General features: G+C 46.4%; 1 protein-coding gene across 2 annotated transcripts; it reads left to right on the top strand.

The window, feature by feature from the left end:
• Positions 1–10,236: 10,236 nt before the first annotated feature.
• KCNA1 (potassium voltage-gated channel subfamily A member 1) lies at positions 10,237–20,165 on the top strand. 2 transcript variants are annotated; one of them, XM_032106750.1, is made up of 3 exons: positions 10,237–10,623; positions 10,738–10,924; positions 11,973–20,165. In XM_032106750.1, exon 3 carries the CDS (start codon positions 12,127–12,129, stop codon positions 13,600–13,602), a length of 1,476 nt encoding a protein of 491 aa, XP_031962641.1. In that variant the 5' UTR covers positions 10,237–10,623; positions 10,738–10,924; positions 11,973–12,126; the 3' UTR covers positions 13,603–20,165. The 2 variants fall into 2 exon arrangements, with proteins under 2 accessions (XP_031962641.1, XP_031962640.1); XM_032106749.1 differs by having other exon boundaries at positions 10,237–10,924.
• The last annotated feature ends 266 nt before the right edge of the window (positions 20,166–20,431 follow it).

Genomic DNA, 20,431 nt, shown 5'->3' with positions numbered 1-20,431 from the left:
TGCAGAATTTCCCATGGCTCAGCTGTCTCTGTGGTGGATAAAAATCATTCTTGTGCAGACAACATGCACAGGGTTTATGAATCACTTGAATGTCCTTTAAATCCTCAAAGCAGGGATTAAGTAGGACTTAAGAGGAACATATGACTTGTGCTTGTCCTCAATACAGTGGTGACTTTCATATTATGTGAGGAAACAGCTCTTTTGATTGTTTTGTGTTTACTTGGCACTGTCCATCACATCCATCACTGGATGTCTTTGTTGTTTCCCTGGCTAGAATGAAAGAGCAGCCTGGTCTGCTCCTACAGCTCTTCCCCAAAAAGGATTCCACAGCAAATTGACCCTCCAATCCCTGCTGTGCCAACTGCTAACAGTACTCTGATTAATTTAATGCTCCAAGTTAAAATTCCCAGATCCTTCCTGCGGCCGGCTGAGTAGGGGGAGTTCTTCACCTTGGTGGGCTGGCTGGTAAAGTGAATCTTTGCACAAGTGAATTTGATTTCTGTACCACTTCCTCCTTAATGAGGAGGATTCTCCTTTATCTCCTTCAGTTGATTGTTTCCTCTGATTCTGCAGCACAAAGGTCAGAGTTCTGCTCCATACTCTGATTTTCCAGCTGGTAGCAATCCAATGAGATATGCACAGTCACAGATGCCTGTGTGTTACAAGAGTGACCATTCTTTAACAAGGTTAACTCTAAAAATTCACAGCTGTGGATAACCTGAAACTACTCATGATTTGTGATAAATTTAATAAATTGTAGAGACCAATTAAAGAAGGGCTTGCTTTATGTTGAAATAAATTATTTTTACACATTTTCTTTTTTTTTCCTATGCCACTCACCATCTTCAGCTGCTATATTTAATACATTTTCAATCTCTGCCTTTTCCCCACAATACAAGATACCCAACCACAGAAATAGTGTTGCAGATGAAGATATCATCTGATATCACTTCTTAATGATTATATTTCTATCTCTTTTTATCAGTCAAACAAAACATCATAATTATTTTTCTACTGCTTTGCCGTTGTAGGAAATTGGCTTCATTGAACAACACACAATGACCTCAGGCCAGTCCAGGTAAAATTTTCATGAGAAAACCTGAAATCCATCCATAGTTTGGGAACCCTAAATAAATCCATATTCATTCACAGGAGAAAAGGGATGGATTTGCCATGTGTAAAACATGCCAGGACACTGGAGGCCTGGGTGCTTGGGTATCACCTGTTCTTGCAGGTAGGTGGGATTCCTTTCACCTCACCCAGGCCATGGAAATTTCCATAGGCAAAATGTTGGGTTGTGAGCAAGCACAACCTCTTATTTTTAAACTGTAAAACAGTTTATGTTTTAACAACAACAACCAGTTTATGTTTTTAAACCATATCAATAAGCATGAGGGAAATCAAAGATTGTGATTATGACAGGCTCTGGATCCAAATGATCAAACATGGATCACCTTGAGGTTTCAGGCAGACACCAAACTTCCTTCCATGAGTGGGTTTTGCTGGCTCTGCTACACATCCCAGAGGCTGAGGTCTTTGCCAAGGGTTCTCTTGCTTCGGGGATGTGGCTTTGACAGTGATTACCTGTTCCGAAGCACATCTCAGGGTGTAGGAAAAGAAGATATTTGGTAAGACTGGGCCAGAACAGTGGTCTGATATTCTGGTTCAGATTTGGAGCATGCCAGTGTGTGTCTTCACCTCTTACATACACTGTTATCAGCACAGCATTTGGAAGTAGCTGCTGGCAAGGCATTTTGCACTGTGCTGTTGTGTTTGCCCTACAACATCCATCTCACTGCTCACCATGCTTACTGCTCCCTGTCCCTTGTTGAAAGGCTCTTCCTGGCATGCCTCACACTATCAATGTATTTCTCTGCTACACAGTACAATGGGATCATTATTCTGGGATCAGTCCTTAGACACTGCTGGAGTCCGAAAATACTGCTCTGAATGTTGAATATTAACTTGCTGACTGCTGCTTTGAGGCAATTGGACACAGACAGGAGGTAATGCAGATGAATGTCCTATCTCTTTTCCTACATAATGCACAAAGATTTGAAAAGTGGGACATAAGGGGGCAAAAGCTTTAGAAATTCTAAAGGCAAGCAATTTGGAAATAAATCAGCAAGTTGCCACGTAGGGAGGGAGAGATTAGTCTGAAGTGTAATGGCCCTACTGCAATGTGCTCACTAAGCACTCACTGGCATTTTAAACACCATGAGACTTGATTTTGAGACTTCAAGTGAAAATAAATCATAAAAAGAGGTGCTCAGAACTCAAGAGCTGTGATCTAACAAAGCACATAAGGAATACAACCAACAGGAAGCAGCCCATTCCCTTCTGCCACAGCTAGCACAGAAGAGGCTCCAGAAAGGGAATAGGTCACAAACTTCTCAAGTCCAGAACAGACCCTGGCCCAGATATAAAGTAGGACAAGCCACAAAAAAGCAAGACTGAGAAGCTGGAACAACAGCAGTGCCCAAGGCACAGGAGAGATGAGACATCGATGGCCTGGTAGTGTCTGAGGGGTGCCTAGCTGCCTTCATTCTGGGTAAGACTTAGAATTATTCTGAAGCACTTACAATCACCTGGGGACAAGGCTTCAAAGCATCTGGGTCTTTCACTTTAATACACAGTAGCCGCCGGTGCTTTTGTTTACTCAAGTTCCTTCTTTTTCTGTAAATAATTGCTTCTGCTTCACTTGAGCTGTCTCTCCAGCAGACAAGAAGCATTCTGGGCAGGCAGGTCAGCAAGCACCCTGTTCCTGAAAGAGGACATGCAACTGTAACTCGAAATTGGGGCTCTAAGGCAAGGATATGTTTGAAACACACCCTGTTAAGCATTTTTCCCCTCTCTTACATCCTAAAAATAAAGCAAGAGGAAGCCCTGTTGCCAAAGCAGCTCTGCAAAGCAACCTGCACTGGGAATTTTCATCAGGGAAGGACAACAGTAGCAAGGAGCATTTCCAACCCTCTGCCACAGACACAGATGCTTGAACTACCTGCTCAGCAGCTTCTGCCCTTGTGTGGCTCTTTCAGGCTTTCTACAGGTTTAGAGCTGGGGCTGAAGATCCTCAGTCCCTCCAAGAGAGATGGAGCCCCTTATTGCCAGGGGTTTGACTTCCCTCATACCTTTTATGTTACTCCATTTCCTGCTAGTGTGGCTCTGCTGCACAAGCACCTCGATGAAGATGTTTTCTGGTTCGGTCTCTGCTCAGACTGTGTCAGGACATTTCTCCCAGCTCTGCAGCTACCTTTGGCCCTCCTTTACCATTTTCCTGTCACTGTAGCTGCGACCTGTGCTTCCTGCCAGGCTGCAGCTGCTTTCCTTTGGCCTTACCTGTGCTGCTGCTCTCTGTCTGTGTTTGTATCTGCTCCACTCTGAGCAGCACACACAAATGACCATCTCTTTTCTCCATTTCTTCATTGTGAGTGTCTTGTTCAGTGTAACTGCTTCTAAAGGCTGGCTGCTGGACTGCAACCCAGCCCCCTGCACACGTTTCTTTCAGTAGATGCATTGGCCATTCCCTATTTAGTCTTAGGGAAAAAGCTTTGCTGTGGCCCAGCTCTGGCAGGTAAGGATCTCTTTCCTCACTGCCTTGTTTTGACTATCACTCCCTGCACTGTTTATGCTGCTAACTTTGTTTGCTCTCGCTCTTCTTCATTTTGATACCCACGGCAAGACATCTGGTGCTCAAATCTGGCCTGTGAAGTGCTGAATGGCACAAATCCCGCTGCACAGTGCTACGAGCCGTGTCAGAGCAGGGAGGGCATGCAAGGCCTGTCAGACTGTGGGAAGGCACTGCTTCACTCCTGATCAGCTCTTCCAGAGCCTCCTCCAGAGCCAGCTCCCAGAAAGCAGACCATCCATCTCCTGTCCTTAAAAATGACCATTTGCAAAGGTGTCTTGGAATGGCAGGAAGATCCCAGCTGATCAGTGTTTACCCTGACCACGCTCTGCAGAGCTCATTGGTGCCTGGCCAGTGGAATAGCCTGACTCCAATAAAGCACCCTCTATCCCTAGGTATGAAGTTATTCATTTCCTGATGGCAGCTCTTATATCCTCAGGGATTACTGCTTGTCCTGCTTTAAATAAAATCCCATCTTGCACATGTGCACACACACGCAGACACAAACAATCCTTTGCCTAGTAATGAGATGGGCGATGCCTGTGCTCTTTCTTCCTCCCAGCACAGCTGCATACTCTGGATACAAAGTGCTTCCATGTCTTTATCATTGCACCCAGACAGCTTCCAGGAGCACTCAGCACTTCCTCAGCACGCTCTCCTTGTGCTGGAGCTCATGCTGCATCTTCATGCTATGCCCCAAAGTGACACACTGGGACTGTCCCACCCCCCTGAGCAGGAGCAGCAGTTCCTTGTTTATCTGGCTCCATCCCAGTCGTGTCAGGGCTCAACCACGAAGTGCTCCAGGTGCTGACTTTGCAGCAAGGTCCAAGCTTTCTGTGGCTGTTCCAGGGGTTTATAGCTATTTGGGACTGGTTCCCTGCATTGGAGTGCCTTTACCCCATCACATGGGGCCCTGACCACTGCCAGATCTTGTCTCTGTGTGACAACTTCTTTGACGATTCTCGTGTCCCGAGAGGCAGGAAGACAAAAAGAAGAATCCAGTAGTTTATCTCCTCTATGAACCACTAGAAATCCTTCACCACTTTTGCTCTGGACATTTCCTTTGTGGCTCTAAGGTTTTTGAGGTATAGTTGGAAACACTGAAAAGTTCAGAGGTGTGCAGGCCACCATCCCCTGCAAGATTCAGCTTATCTGCATCCAGTCTAATATGCTGTTCTGAGGGTCTGGAATCATGGCTGGGGCTCCTTCTTCTCCAAAACTTCCAGTTCCAGTGGAAACTGCCCTCAGCCACTGCCTTGGTGCCTGAGAATCCCTCCACTGCATGTCTTAGTTTCTGCTGGGAACACACATGATCATGATTCCAGCGTTCACATTCTGTCAGGTGTGATAATAACCATGAATCCAGTGTAAGATGCTGCCCTGACTCATAAGAAATACTGAATACTTTTGAATTTGATACATCTAATTGAGCCTGACTTCTGTCACTGCTGAAGATTGGTGACTTCAATCCTGTAGACACTGGTTTGGCATCAGTGTAGATTCTCATTTTATGCAGATACCCCTTGTTTTTCATTGTCACTGCCGCTGATGTATGCTCTGCTCCTTTCTCTGTAGGTGTCTTCACATCTCTCCTTTATATCTCTCTTTTACATGTCTCCTTTTCAGGAAATTTCCCTCAGTAACACTGAGAGTACCAGCAGACTGCCATGTTTTGGTAGCCTGAATTTCAGGTCTGCAGTCAGCTTTTGAGGCAGGCACCAGCCTGCTTAAACAAGAAGGCAACGCTTTTGGGGAAGGCTAAATGAAGCCCGTGAGGACTTCTCCCTCCACATGGCTTGCTCAGTGATGGATGGTCTTTGTGAGTGTCCTTTACCATAAGAACAAGTGATAATGTGCCATATTTTGTGGCAACTTATCAAGAGCTTGCAACTGCCCACTGGCCTTAAAATATCCTGTGCTGTAAACTCCAAGTCCTATTGCTGCAGTCTAATGTTGCTGTTAAGGAGCCTTCCTGGAGTTCTGTTGCAGGTGACCTTGCAGCCCAGCTAGGGCTAAACCTGGCTCTGGTTTTGTGGGGTAGCTGTGATTATGGCTATGGCAAGACTGGTAGATTATTTGAGCACTGGGAGTATCCTGAAATGCCTTGAGTTCCTAAGGCACACTTTGTTTTCTTAGAGAACTCCACTAAGAGGGTTTGCTCAGCTCTGAGAAGAGAAGGCTTTGGGGTGACTTCATTGCAGCATCCCAGTACCTGAAGGGAACCTCCAAAAAAAATGCAGAGAGACTCTTGACAAAGGCCTGGATTGACAGGACAAGGGGGAATGGCTTCACACTGACAGAGAGCAGGGTTAGATTGGATATGAGGAAGAAATTGTTTCCTGTGAGGGTGCTGAGGCCCTGGCACAGGTTGCCCAGAGAAGCTGTGGATGCCCCATCCCTGGCAGTGTCCAAGGCCAGGTTGGATGGGGCTCTGAGCAGCCTGGGATAGTGGAAGGTGTCCCTGCCCATGGCAGGGGGGTAGACTGAGATGATCTTTAAGGTCCCTTCCAACCCAAACCATTCCATGATTATGTGATTCTATGATTCATCACCACTCTGCCTCAAGCTTGGGGCTTCGTAACAAGACTTGTTGTTTCAAAAGCACCACCACTTTCTGATTCACTCCTGGGCAGCTCGATGCCATATGAGGTGGGGCTTTGTTTAGATATGTGTCAGCATCCTTTTTTATAAGGTGGAATCATCCTGCAAATGAGCTCACACAGGAGAAAACTCAGACTTCCCAAAGCTGACTTCTTGGCTGTGTATTGCAAGGACCCACTGCAAGGACTGCTTTTGGGGTTTAAGAGGAATGTACTTGCTCTGGTGGTGCTCTGTCCTCCTCAGGTGTTCCTTTCTCTGACAGTGGCGCTTTGTGTGGTGCTTGCCACTCATGACATGTGGGAAGGTCACTCTCTGCTCTCTGTGCTTGGTGGCCAGCAGCACTCTTGAGAAATATATTCTTGCTGTGGTGATTTTATAAGATCTTGTACTAAGTCATCCAATTATGGGAAGTCAAAAGTGACTCCTGTTAAGAAAAAAGTGTATTAAAAACCTGAATATGCCAGGGGTGGATTGGCATTTTGTTTCCATTTCTGATTATACAGCTGCATTTGAGGAGGACAGAAGGCTCAACCCCAACCCAACACAGAACATTTTCTGGTTTTCCCTGCCCATCTGTTCTCCCACTGCCATACTTTGTGCCTTTCCAAACCACTGATGGGGGACATAGAGGCAAGGCAGGGGCATCTTTTCTCTCCTGGCTGGTCCTAATGGCACAACTATCATATGAGTGAAGGCAATTTCTACTTCCTTCTTCACAGGGATAACTCCCAAGCTCTCCTCTTCCCTCTGTGTAGCAACAGGACTGGGTTTACTCCTTGCCTTTTTTGATCACAGAGGGCCCATATTTAAGGCTTTAAAAAGAAGCAGGACAAACAATGAAATGATATGACAAGAGGGAACCAAAGTAATTGTCATCTCCCATCAGCTATCAGTATGCTTTGAAGCATGCAATTTGATTATTCCAGTCACAAAAAATGCCTAATGATACTGTAGGATATTAGCAAGGCTCATAAATCAGTACTAAAAGATTAAAACCTTTTAAAGGATTCTTTGTTCCCCTCAAGGAAGAAAACCCAACTGTCAACACCACAAGCTCACCTTTGGTTCCATCTGTTGACTCTTTCCATGTCATGAACCAGAACGATTGACAGAGCCTCTGCACGGCAAATTTAGGCCAAAACATCTCACTTTATCCTCTGCCTCGAGGGCCATTAAATGAGGTGTGTGGTGACACCTGCACAACTCCTTGCTGAGTTTAGGCAGCTCAAAATGGAGCTGTAATGTTTCCAGGTTGGTTTACAGGCTTAGATGGATTGGGATTACAGTGCCCATGAGGATCCATAGTGTTCAAACAACCAGGACATCCTTTGCCATTGGATTTCACAATGGTTTATGTCACACTAAATGTCTCTTCAGGGTGAGGAAATTTTGGGGGTCACTCAAGACACTCACAGGAATGATGCCATGCTCAGAAATCCGCTGTGCTTCTGCATCCACTGATTTCAATCAGGATTTTCCAGGTTCCCTGGTGACAGTGTTTAAAGCCTGTTTCACTGTGTAAAGCCAATGTTTATTTTTTTAATCCTGTTTCAGATTCACATTCATTCAAATTTTTTTTGTAATCCTTACAACACACAGGGACTTTTAATCAACAACTAAATTCTTTATATATATATATATATATATGTGTATATATATATATATATATAAAAATTGTTGTTTTTTCTCATCACAACGGTACCACCAGACTCCCCACCACACAAAGCTGAAAAGGTATTTTACAACTTTTAGTTTGCCTATGAAAAAATTTTGTTCCTGAAGAGAACTTCTCTGTCTGGCTCTTTGGGGGGATTATCAGTTCAACTGCTGCTGGCCATTTTCTGTAATATTTAAGGTAGGAAATAGCAGCCTGGCTTCAAATTTGGCAGCAAGCTGGATTCTCCTTCCATTCCTCAACATTTAATTGAAGCTACTTAGCACTATAATGCGTAACATACGACCTCCTTGCAAGCCCTAGTTACACTGCTCATTAGTCTGTGTACTTTAACAAGATTTTATTGACCCTGTGGCTAACAGCCCACTTAGAAAGATCCTTCCCTTCCAGCGTGACTGCTTGTCAGTAATGGTAGTTAGATTGCAAAGAGAAATCCCAGAGTTCAAAGCTATCCAAAATGAGGAGGGGGGGAGCAACATCCCAGTTTGTCCTTTCACTGCAATGGAGAAACAAAGGCCGCTTTTACTCCTGGTTCTTTTCTTCTGTGCCTGGTGTGCACACAGCTCCCAGTGAGGATTTGGGTTCTGCTGTGCTAAGGCAGCTCTCAGAAACCAGCAGCCTAAGGAGCTGTGACAGGCAAAGGAAGCACTTTTAAGTCCCGTTTTCCAGATGCAAAAGCAGAATGTATAGCCTTGCCTCCAATCCTGCAGGAAGCCAAGGGCAGAGCAGCACTGTGGACTCGGGCCTCTGCTTGTCAGATCTGCATTTTCATCCCATTCCTGAGCATCCTTTGGGCTGGGACAGGGGGATAAAGCACTGTGCCAGAGGCAGGGGAGCGCTCACTCCCAGAGCTCCTGCTGCACAGCAGCTCTGAGCGCACCAAATGCAGAGCTCCCGGAATACTTTGCAGCCAGCCCAGTTACCCAGGCATGGAATTCACTGCCATGAGAGGATGTTGAGTCAAAAGCTGCAACTGAGTTTCTCGAAGGGTCGAAAAACAGTCTGGTTAGTTTAGGTGATGGGACAGCTTTTGTTTTTTTTGGGGGGGCAGTTAGTACAGGGTCCAGGGCTGGGTGCTGATGCTGAGCTGCTGAACTTCAGACAGAAAACTGTGCTTTATTTTTCACTGGAAGAAGACCCTCTCTTTTTATTTTAATTATTTCAACCGGGAGTGGCAGAAAGAGACTTCTCTCTTGCTCGGAACTTCACCAGAAGTTTCTCACAATACTTTCAGCATATGTGACACTCACTGAAAAAAAACCCAATCAACAACAAAACCCACCCTATACCAGGCTAGACAGGAAATCTGTTTGTTTTTTTGCACTTATGTTTCCACAGGGCTGGTGAATACAGCATGCTAACTAGCTGTGATTGCAGCACTCCCAGGAGTAGAGGATTTTAGAATGGTTTTTACTCTAGGGAAAAAAAAAAACCAAAAAAAACCCCGCAAAATCATCAAAAAACCTCACCCCAAAACAACAAAACACGGGCATAAGTAAGGGGAAGGGAAAAAGAGATAGAAACCACTCGGGAGGTCAGGTGGTTAAGTATTTTCGGACTGCCAAGGTGGTGATCTTAAGTGAAGATAATGTATTATGCAGTGGAAAGCTAATGAGACCAGGTCTGTTAAACACGGACTTGGTGTTACTTAGCTCCGGAGTGCCTCAAATTACACAGGCACGGGTTGTATTTGATCACCGTTCCCGCTCCGACAAAGTGAGCAGCAGGCTTTTATATAATGTAAGTGATCACAGACTGTGGGGAACAATCCTGCGCTGGCAGGGGAGGCAAGCTGATGACATAATGGGTCTTTTCCATCTCGAAGTTATGTGATTCATCAATTAAACGAATTCGGTGGCATAAAGCAGCATGAAAGGGCGATTTCCCTGCCCGACGATTAACCCTCTCAATTCCAGCCACTCCGCTCGGGATTTAGCCTCCACCAGTGTGTCCAGGAGGCTCCGGATGCGCAGCCCCGTTCAGTACCGAGGCGGGCCGGGGGCCGGGGCCAGGGGGGCTCCGGGCACTGCGGGCGCAGCCGCCGCCCTGGGGTCCGCAGCCGCGCTCCGTGCGGGATGTGCGGCCGCGCTCCGCCGCAGGTGCTGCGGGGGGACCTGCGGGGGACGCAGCGCTGTCCCGCCGTCCCTCGGCGCGTCGGGAAGCGGCTGCTCGGCGCACCTGTGCGGGCTGCCCGCGCCTCCCGTGCCGGCTGCCCGGGATCCCGCTGGCTCCCGCATCCCATCCCGCAGCCCCATCCCGGGGCCGCCCGCATTGCGTCGGGGGCGCGGCGCGCAGCGTGCGGGGGCGGCCGGCCCGGGGGCAGCGCGCATCCCTCCCTCCTCCGGAGGCCCCGGCCCCCGGCTCCCCCGCCCTCCCGCTCCCCGAGCTGCACCAAACAGCTCTCAGGTTTCTGCTGATACTGCAGCGTCAAGAAATGGCTCGAGTTTGCTCCTCGCTCTTATGCATTCAGCAGCGCTCTCGCTCCTGCCACACGCGTCCAGCTCCTGCCTCCTCCTGCCTCCGCCGCTGCTGCTGCCGGGACGAGCCAAGACCGACTCCGGGGATGCGGCTGCAGGGCTGCGGCGCTCTGACATCTCCCCCGCCGCCGCTGCCCAGCGCCCGGCTCCTTTTCCAGCTGTCCTAAAGGAAGAGAGCTGGAGAGCCAGCAGCTATCTAGGACTCCTTGATTTTATTGACTAACTCAAGCCTTTTGGAAAAGGTACTTTGCACTCTTTTCCACACACACCCCCCACCCCCCACTGCGGTTCTCAGCAGAAACTAATTAAACCCACTCGCCCTTGGTGCAGCCTAAGACAGTGTATGAATATTTCAGTGTCTCGCAGGCAGCCCTGTAAAGCGATCGCTGTGTTATAAAGAGGGGCGCAAGAGGAGGAGGAGGAGGGTTAAGTTTGCCGCTGCGGTTTTTGTTTTGGTTTGGTTTTCTGGATGCTGCTGCAAGGCGACTTGACGCATTCCGGCACTGGCTCCTACTCCTAAGCGGCGCGTCTCACCCGGAGCAGGTAAGGAAAAGCCCCTTCTCCCCGCCGCTGTTACACTCGATTTTGGACGGTTTGGGTCTGGGATGTCGACCTCCCCTCCCCTTGTCTCTCTCTCAGTTACGTTTAGCTGCTGCAAAGCAGGAGAGGAGATGCTTTGCTCTCCCTCTCGTAATCCACTCCCCCCCCCAGTTGGTGTGATGAAGTTGTCAGTGCTCAGCTAAGTCTCCACAGCGGGGAGTGCGGTGCTCGGGAGACTCCTTGCAGGAGCTGACCCCTCTGAAGTTGCCTGGGAAGCCCTCCCGATGAGTTCGGGGCACCATCTGCCTTGGAGGCCCTGGTGTATGTCCGGGGATGTGTAGGAACGCGTAGAACTCCGCACGTGCTGCCGTAGTGGGCAGAACGGGATGTTTCTGCTGGTGTGAAAGCCAATCCATTGCGCCTGAGAGTGTGTGTGTGTGTGTGTGTGTGTGTGTGTGTGTGTGTGTGTGTGGAGGGGCTTGGGGGCTGGTTTATTCTGTTTCTCTCCTCCCTGGCAGCCTCCATCCTGCAAGTGAGCTTTATGCCTTCAAAGCAGAGTATTTCCATCCCTCCCTCCCTCCCCAGCGCAAAAGAGGAGAGGACCAGGGCAGTGGTGGGGGAGGGGGGGGAAAGAAGAGGCAGGTGATGGAAATTTGCTGAGTTGGCATTGCAAGGACTCGCCTCCCAGCCAGCCCGTGATTTATATATTTATTTCTGTATTTATTTATTTATTTTATGTGTATGTGCGTGCATGTGTGTGTGTGTGTGTGGTAGCTTCATGGCAGCAGCTGCGGCGATGGTCGAGCCGGCGAGAAAAGTGGACGGATCGAGTTAAAGGCTAAAGGAGACGGCTGGGGAGGGGAGCCCCAGCCTGGGGGTGCACTCCATAGACCTTCAGCCTCCCGGTTTGGGGGACAGGACCCCTCACCTTACCTGCCCTCTGCCCCCCCTAAAGGTACTTCTTCCCTCTTTCTTCACCCTCCCATCATCCCTGATGCCTCTCCCTTCATCCCGCCTCTCTTTTCCCCTTTTGGGTATTTCCATCCTTTAGGCTCCTCATCTACCCCTTCCTCAAGCTCCCCGTCCCACCTCAACCCCCCGCCCCTGAACCGCCCTGGGTCTCTCTGTGCTCCTCCATCCTCCTCCTCCTCCTCCCTTTCCCTCACTTCTCCCCTGCCCCTTGGTCCCCTTTCCTGTGTACCACCATGACCGTGATGGCTGGAGAGAACATGGACGAGACTTCTGCGCTACCTGGCCACCCCCAGGATAGCTACCAGCCCACTGCCCACGACGACCACGAGTGCTGTGAGCGCGTGGTGATAAACATTGCGGGACTGCGCTTCGAGACGCAGCTGAAGACTTTAGCCCAGTTCCCCAACACGCTGCTGGGCAACCCCAAGAAGCGCATGCGCTACTTTGACCCCTTGCGCAACGAGTACTTCTTCGACCGCAACCGGCCCAGCTTCGACGCCATCCTCTACTACTACCAGTCCGGGGGGCGGCTGCGCCGGCCCGTCAATGTCCCCCTGGACATGTTCTCTGAGGAGATCAAATTTTATGAGCTGGGTGAAGAGGCCATGGAGAAGTTCCGGGAAGATGAAGGATTCATCAAAGATGAGGAGAGACCCTTGCCGGAGGGGGAGTACCAGCGCCAAGTGTGGCTCCTCTTTGAGTACCCAGAGAGCTCTGGGCCAGCAAGGGTTATTGCAATAGTCTCTGTCATGGTGATCCTCATCTCCATCGTGATCTTCTGCCTAGAGACATTACCTGAGCTGAAAGAGGACAAGGAGTACACAGTGCACCGCACTGACAACACTACCCAGGTCTACAAATCCAACATCTTCACAGATCCCTTCTTTGTTGTGGAGACCCTGTGCATCATCTGGTTCTCATTTGAGCTGGTGGTGCGCTTCTTTGCTTGCCCTAGCAAGACTGATTTCTTCAAGAACATAATGAACTTCATTGACATTGTGGCCATCATCCCTTACTTCATCACCCTGGGCACTGAGATGGCCGAGCGGGAGGGGACTCAGAAGGGAGAGCAGGCCACCTCCTTGGCCATCCTGAGAGTCATCAGACTGGTAAGAGTCTTTCGAATCTTCAAACTCTCCCGGCACTCTAAGGGCCTCCAGATTTTGGGACAGACCCTCAAAGCAAGCATGAGAGAGCTAGGTTTACTAATCTTCTTCCTCTTCATTGGGGTGATTTTGTTCTCTAGTGCAGTATATTTTGCTGAGGCTGAAGAACCTGAGTCTCATTTCACAAGTATCCCTGATGCTTTCTGGTGGGCGGTGGTATCCATGACCACTGTGGGCTATGGTGACATGTACCCTGTGACAATTGGAGGCAAAATCGTAGGCTCCTTGTGTGCCATCGCTGGTGTGCTGACAATTGCCCTGCCTGTACCTGTCATCGTGTCCAACTTCAACTACTTCTACCACCGAGAAACAGAAGGGGAAGAACAGGCTCAGTTACTTCACGTTAGCTCCCCTAATTTAGCATCTGACAGTGATCTCAGTCGCCGCAGCTCCTCCACAATCAGCAAATCTGAGTACATGGAAATCGAAGAGGATATGAATAATAGCATAGACAATTTTAGAGAGGCTAATCTCAGAACTGGCAACTGCACTGTAGCCAACCAAAACTGCGTTAATAAAAACAAGCTGCTGACTGATGTGTAAACAAAAACAAAACAAAACAAAATCCCCACTCACAGCTTGAAGACTTTAGTGACACAGTCACACTTTGTAGATGCTTTACTGATAGTCTTTGAATGCTTTATTTACCTCGTAAATGCATTGTTGCATTGCGAATCTTTGCTCTGCGATAAAGAAGCTTCCAGGATCCATGAAAGATAAAATTTTGTTTATTTTCAGAAAAGCATTTTCCACCTGGTAAACGATAACCATTCGAACTAGTTTAGTTTTAAGCCATTATGACGCTAGACCTAAACTTTTCCTCTCCCATCTCCTCTTGTTTTTGTTTTTTTTTTTTGATAAAGTTATCTTAAACTAAGCAAGACAGTTTTTAGAGCTATTAAGCATATGCATGGATTCCAGTAAAAATATTCTGCAAAACTGCACAGTTGCAAGAAAGTGCATCAGATAATAATAGTACAAAAAGATCAGCCAAAACCTGCGGCGAGCGTTTGCCGTGGTGTTTATGAAGGAGTGCAAATTTTCCTTCCGCCCCCTCTGTGAAAGATTCCATCCTTCCAAACTACAGATCCACACAGCACCTTATTAAAAAACCTACTTAAGCCTGGTCTCTTTTGCTGTCCGTAGAAGAAATATCCTAAAAGGAGAATAACAAAAAAAACTGAAGACAAAACATCTGCAATGCTGCTAAGTTCTCTCACATGCAGATGATAGAAACACACTTTTCTTGCCCTCCCCATTCGGAACTGGATACAAAACTTTAAGCCCCTCTGTTGCAAGATAGCACAATGGAGTTTAATATAAGCATGTTTGAATTTGATACTATTTATTTTATGATCGCATGCTTGAAACGTTACCTCAGACAATAGCGGATAAGCTTTCGTTTGAACTGAATCTTCGAAAAATAGGTCCTTTCTCCTCTCTTTTTTCATTTCTTTTCTTTTTCTTTTTGATTTGCATTCACCAGAAGTGCACTCCTTAATTTATTAAATCGTTGACTAGTAATTTAAAGTACTGTATTTAAGTGCGTATGTTAGTCAAATGGGAACAATAACTTTTGGAGATCAAAGCATGTTCAAATATTCAGCATTATGGCCTATTTGATTAAAGTGTAACTTGAATTAATTAGTGCATGAATTCAATGATAATAATAATAATGATGATAATAATAACAACAATAATGGTAACAATAAAAATAAAAAAAATGAGCTTGATAGACTGAGGGCTTGAATGAACTGATTAGAGAAACCTGATTGTTTTCCTGCATTGCTCAGGGAAATGTGTTGGCTTTTGTCCAGGCATTGTCAGAAAGGAACGTATCCCATCCCTTAAAGGGAAAGCTATATGGAAAATTAAGAAGTCAAGTTATATATAGCAACACTTAAAAACCTCGTATCCTCTATAGATGAAAGGTGCAGATGCATGCTTTTTGGTGCATTCTCAGAATGTAAATGAAACTTATCTATTATATGCATCCAAATTGCAGCAGCTGGTTTCTTTTGCAGTCATCAGTTGAGACTTCTTTGTACCCCCGCAAAACTCACTGAAGAGACTCAGCAGATTGATGGAGAGAGTTGCGCAGTGCCTTTATCTTACACCCCCCAAATTGCTGAAAGTGCCTCCAGGAACTGAGTGGATCAGAGACACCAAGGGAAAGGGCAAGGAGTCAGTCCACTGTCAGGGGTGTCCTGTGCTGTCTCCTGGCACAGCACGGAAGGGTTTAGGGATAGAAGGATCAAGTGTGAGTGAGAGGAATGCAGAAGAGGCAGGCAGAGACCATCAGTGCCCATGGGATACTTTCCTTCCCCAGCCAGTCGGATGCTGCAGGGCTCAGTATTTGCTTCTGCCAAATAACTCATAGTTGTGTTCATGCAAGGCTTCAGGTTTCTCCAGGCTGTTCATAGAGACATCGCTGCTGTCACTGTACCTGCCCTTCCTTTCCCTGAGGTGGCTTTTTGGCAGCTTGTCCCTGCAAGGCAGGAGGAACATGGGCTCTGGCATCGCCCAGTCAGGCAACCAGACTGAAGGACTATGCTCTTCTTTCCCTTAGATTCCCCAGCAGGTAGATGGGAAAGGCTTTGCAGGGCCTTCCCATCCCTGTCTCCTCCATCCCCTTTCAGATCTTAGATCCCATCACAGCATTTGAGCCATATTCTTCTTTCTGGTCCCTGATCTTACTCTATTTCCATCATTTCCTGGTGAGGAAAGCAATGCTAGGAGAAGGTGTCCTCTGCAACATGCCAGCCTTGACTGCTAGGCCCTGGAAGATAATAACCTTTGATCTGAACTAACATAGGCACTAATCTTAATATTTCAAACGGACAAAGTTGAGGATCTTCATTCTGCACTTAGCATGTGGCCAACTGCTGTTGAACACGCCTCCTTCCACACTGTACAGATCCTTTCCTCCCCTATCTTTCTGATATATGTATATATGTTTATAAATATATATATGTCTGTCTGCTCCTGTGTGTGTCACATACGTATGCAGACACATGTATATATAAAATAAAATCAAATTGAGGCACTTACAGTTAAAAACCAATCCTAACTCTGCAGTTACGCACAAGCTTGACCTGCCAGGTTTCCAGAAAGACTTGACTTTATTTCTAACTGTGTGACTTCTGTGAATCTTAGTGATGAGAAAGATCAAGAACTGAGGGAGCTCTTAACTCCTGCAAGAAGTGCAAAGCATCAGATAAAACAGGGCATTACATCCTCTAGGTAGATGTTGTAAAGCTTCTTTCCTGTCCCCTGCTCATACCCTTGCCCGCTGTACACCTCTCTCCCTGTTAAATTCCAGTGGTCCTGATCTTCCCAAACTCTTGAATCCTAGGATAGGACTTCTGATGTCAAAATGGACTTGAATGCTGCACTCAGCTTATAAAACCACCATCTGATTAAACTAAACAGCAATAATCAATTCAGTGCTATGGGACCGATGATCAGAAGGATGCACTTGGGAGATGAGGCCTCACTGGGGTAACTTCTGCCCCAGCTGGGTGTGCACACCTTAATTTAATGTGCAGAGTGATGATCATTCTGCGTATGCACAGAGAAAAGTGCTGCATGCAGCGATGCTTTGTCAGGAGACCGGGACAGATCATTAGGACTCGTGGTTTGGGGAGCCTGAATGTTGCTTTGTCCATTTATAGCTCACTGCAAAGGATCTCAATCCATATGGAGTACAGGAATTAACCTCATGTAGCATAGGCATGCGTTTTCGACAAGTTTGACACAAAAAAAATAAACAACGAAAACAAAGCTCTTACTCCCTTTACACAGGAGTGCTGAAATGTCTTTGTGGGCCTGAAGGTGCACTTAACAAACTGCCTGTTCTTATCAGCAAGCATCCTTTTTTTATTTCTTTATTTCTTTTCTTTTTATATCTCTTTTCTTTTTTTTTCTTTTGGCCCTTATGTTTCTTTTTGCCACATGTGGACTCTAAGGGGTTTTTTATGTAACTGGAAGAGGACTGGAAATGAGCTGATGGCCAGTTTAGTGCTTCTCTGAAAGAGTCAAGGGAATTAATTTGGTAGGAACCTCCTGGAAATGATGCCCCTGTTATGCTGGACAGGGAACCCAGTGGATATGGCAGTCTTTAGTTTGATGAGGGGAAGGCAGATTTTCCAGCAGAAGGAGTCATTCCCCAAGCCCTCTTTACCACCCACTGCTCTGTGCCCCTCTGTGCTATGTAGCTGGTCCTGTGCAGCTTTTCCTTCGTCCACTCAGGGAAAGGGGTGATGGAATTTACCTGGCAAGGGCAAGGCAGCAGTGCACTGCAGTGCAGAGGCAGGAATGAAGCGGAGAGGCAGCGGGCAGGAATCCCATAGGCTGGTATCCCTGCCAGAATTCCCCATCTGGTCCTACCATACTTATCTCAAGAGCACTAGGGAGAGGCAGAGCAGCAAGGGGGAGAGTGAAAATGAGGGACTCCGTACCCCGTTCCTTCACAGAACTGAGAGGTTGCTGCCAGACTGCCAAACCCTCTGTGTGGCAGCTCCAGCACAGGCCATGAACTGGATGTAGTCACCTTCATGAGGAAGTTAGGGTGCAGTAAGCCAGGCTGTGAGTTCACAGCATCCCAGCAAACCCATGCAGATTCCCTGCATGGGGTCTCCTAAGCCTTATCTCCACCGGGGACTTCAGGAAAGCTAATCCGAATTAATGAAAGGTGTGCATTTAAAGTAGATTTGTTAAACTGCTTTAAAGCCCAGCATGGACATTCTGTTGCAGTATTAAAGCAGCCTTAATCTGATTTGGAGTCATTCTTTTGGAAAGGGAAGTAACCTGAATTGAATTAAGGCTGCTTTAATTCCGAACACAATGGGGCTTAATGCAGTTTACCTCATCTGCCTCACAAGTCCATTCAGACAGATAAGCCTGTAGTAATCATTACATGTACTGGAACTGACCCCACTGTGCAGGGGGTGGCTGGGCAGAGCGTGCCCACGTGCAGCAGAACTCTTGGTACACGAGTGCTGCAGATTCACAGCCTGGCTTACTGAGGCGAAAACTAACACTTGATCCCTTCCTTTGTTCCTGGTTTACACCTTTATGAGGATAATCCACCCTGCTGCCTTTGGGGAAGCTGAAAATGATCGTGGCCCAAGGAATTAATTTCCACTTTACAAAACTGCACACGCGCTTCGCCTGACGTACTGTTGGTCACGCGGACAAGCACTTGAAAGACACAACGAAGCACTGGAGACAGGACAAAATTCAGCCAAAGTCCTCTTGCTTGCAGCAGTGGTTTTTACCCCTGCAGAGATTTCAGAGATCAGACCCTTGTTAGCAAATCAGCCGTGTATCATTCACTGTAGGCTGCAGTGGCCCAAATCGGCAACAGGAGCAGTAGCAACTTTTATTGGCAGGGTTTTTTCTTTACTAAGGGATGATTGTTTTCCTTAGGCAGAAGTACAGCAAGTCAGTTTCTATGATGAGAGAGCTGAAGCCCAAGTGTAACATCAAAACCTGCTGATTTTAAGGAACTGATGGCGAGTTTCACTTTTCCGTAGTCCACACTTGAACAGTGCAGTTTCTTACATGTGCGTTTATTAAACAAAACACAACAAACGCTAGGTCAGGAACATCTGAAATTTATTAGAAAAAGGTGGAAAGTTGTATTTTAGAACAAAATCTTCTGCATACATATGCAATACATGGAGAGAAAGTATTCCTTTCCAAATACTACCTTGATAACTGTTGCTTGAGGGGTGCCATTCTGCATTAATCTTTTCCCCTAACCTGAAGAAGAGGGAGGTACTGCAGCTTTTCCAGGAATGGTCTGATCCTGTAGGCTTCCAGCAGCCTGATGACAGTGGTCCTCAGAGTAATTTCAGACTCACAGGGATGCAGAGTCAGCTCCAAGGTGTGATTTAGCCTCTGCAGCCGCAGAGCTGGATGGAACTGGAAAGCTGTCCTTGCAATTGCACAGCAGGGCAAGTTTGTCCCAGACCTGCCTCCTGCAAGTCTGGAACAGGCTCCTTTTCTGAGATGCTTTAACCAGGGACCTACACTTCAATTTTGGTTGGACTTAATTCAGGCTGAGTTTCTTTTTCTGTTTTCTGTTGTTCTGGCTTTACTTAATCAGGTGTAGGGAATTTCTTTTTCCTGAAATGCTTATCAAGTATTCTTAAAGGTGTCAGTATTTGTATCTGCAAAAAAAAAAAAAAAAAGAAACTTCAGGGTGTTCTACAGTTTCACTCAGTACAGCTGAACTTGCCACCGGTGAGGTCAACAATTTATGCTGTCAAGGCATAGCATGCTTTGATATTTTCAAAGGAAATAAAATGAAACTGAGGTCTTAACTGAAATTTGTCTCAAAGTTTCTGTTAATATCTATGTAATTCTGTATATTTCACCTGTTCACAGGCTCTAGCAAATGTCACTACAAGTTATACATAAAAAAAGACATCTTCCATTTCTAGTTTCTGTAATAAAATGAAGACGCTGCATTCAGTTCCTTTAGGTGCATCAGTCTTTGATCCATGTTATTGTTTCAGTGACATTTCTATAATGTAATTGGGATCAAATGTATATTTTACTTTTGTACAAAAGTAAAAATGATATTTTTATGACTAAATTCAGCAAACCCTTACCTATAACCTGCTATGATGAAATCTTTTTTCCCTTTTCCTTTACATGTAAAACATTGGTTTTTTTTGCAGTATGTCGGTTTGAAATGAATAAATAACAGCTGTCAATAGAACTGTAAATGGCCTCTCAGACATACCTCTGACTTTAAAGATCAGATATTGCCAATGTGAAATATATAAACTGAATAGTCTCCATATGAAAGTGCACCATCAGGGCAACAACCCATTTAAGCTGACACAGCTGTACTTATTTCCACCATTTACCAGTCGCTTATACTTTGGGTCAAGTATGTACTTCATTGTCACATTACAGCTCATTTTACTTCCAAGTAGTGAAATTGTTTGACTTACCATTTTTAAAACATCTGATGTTATGAGTTCTTGAACGATTTGAAATGCATAGTTTTCATCTATGCAGTTTTACCTGCTTCTGTACTCATTCATCTGTTCATACTTGGCATCAATTAAAGATAATTTTTAAGGATCTTACCCAGGTTCATTCTGTCTGGTTATTTTCTGGAGTCTGGTTTCTCTGCTGTCACTATTGGCCAGTTCTGTCTGAAATGAATGGTTGCTTTATTATGGTTTTCCTACTGAATGGTATAAGAAGTGGCAATGTAGGGAGTGGGAAATGTGGCTGTGGGCTTTGAGAGGCTTGTAAATGTCAACTCAAGCTTTACAGTGCAATCAATCCAAAGGTTTGGCTTCCCCAGGCTTTGGATCCAGCCCTGAGTAATGTTCTAGGGCCAAGCTGT

Source organism: Corvus moneduloides, chromosome 4 (assembly GCF_009650955.1).
Source record: "Corvus moneduloides isolate bCorMon1 chromosome 4, bCorMon1.pri, whole genome shotgun sequence".
In the NCBI taxonomy this organism is placed as follows: Eukaryota; Metazoa; Chordata; class Aves; order Passeriformes; family Corvidae; genus Corvus; species Corvus moneduloides.
This window is presented reverse-complemented; position numbering and strand designations above follow the sequence as displayed.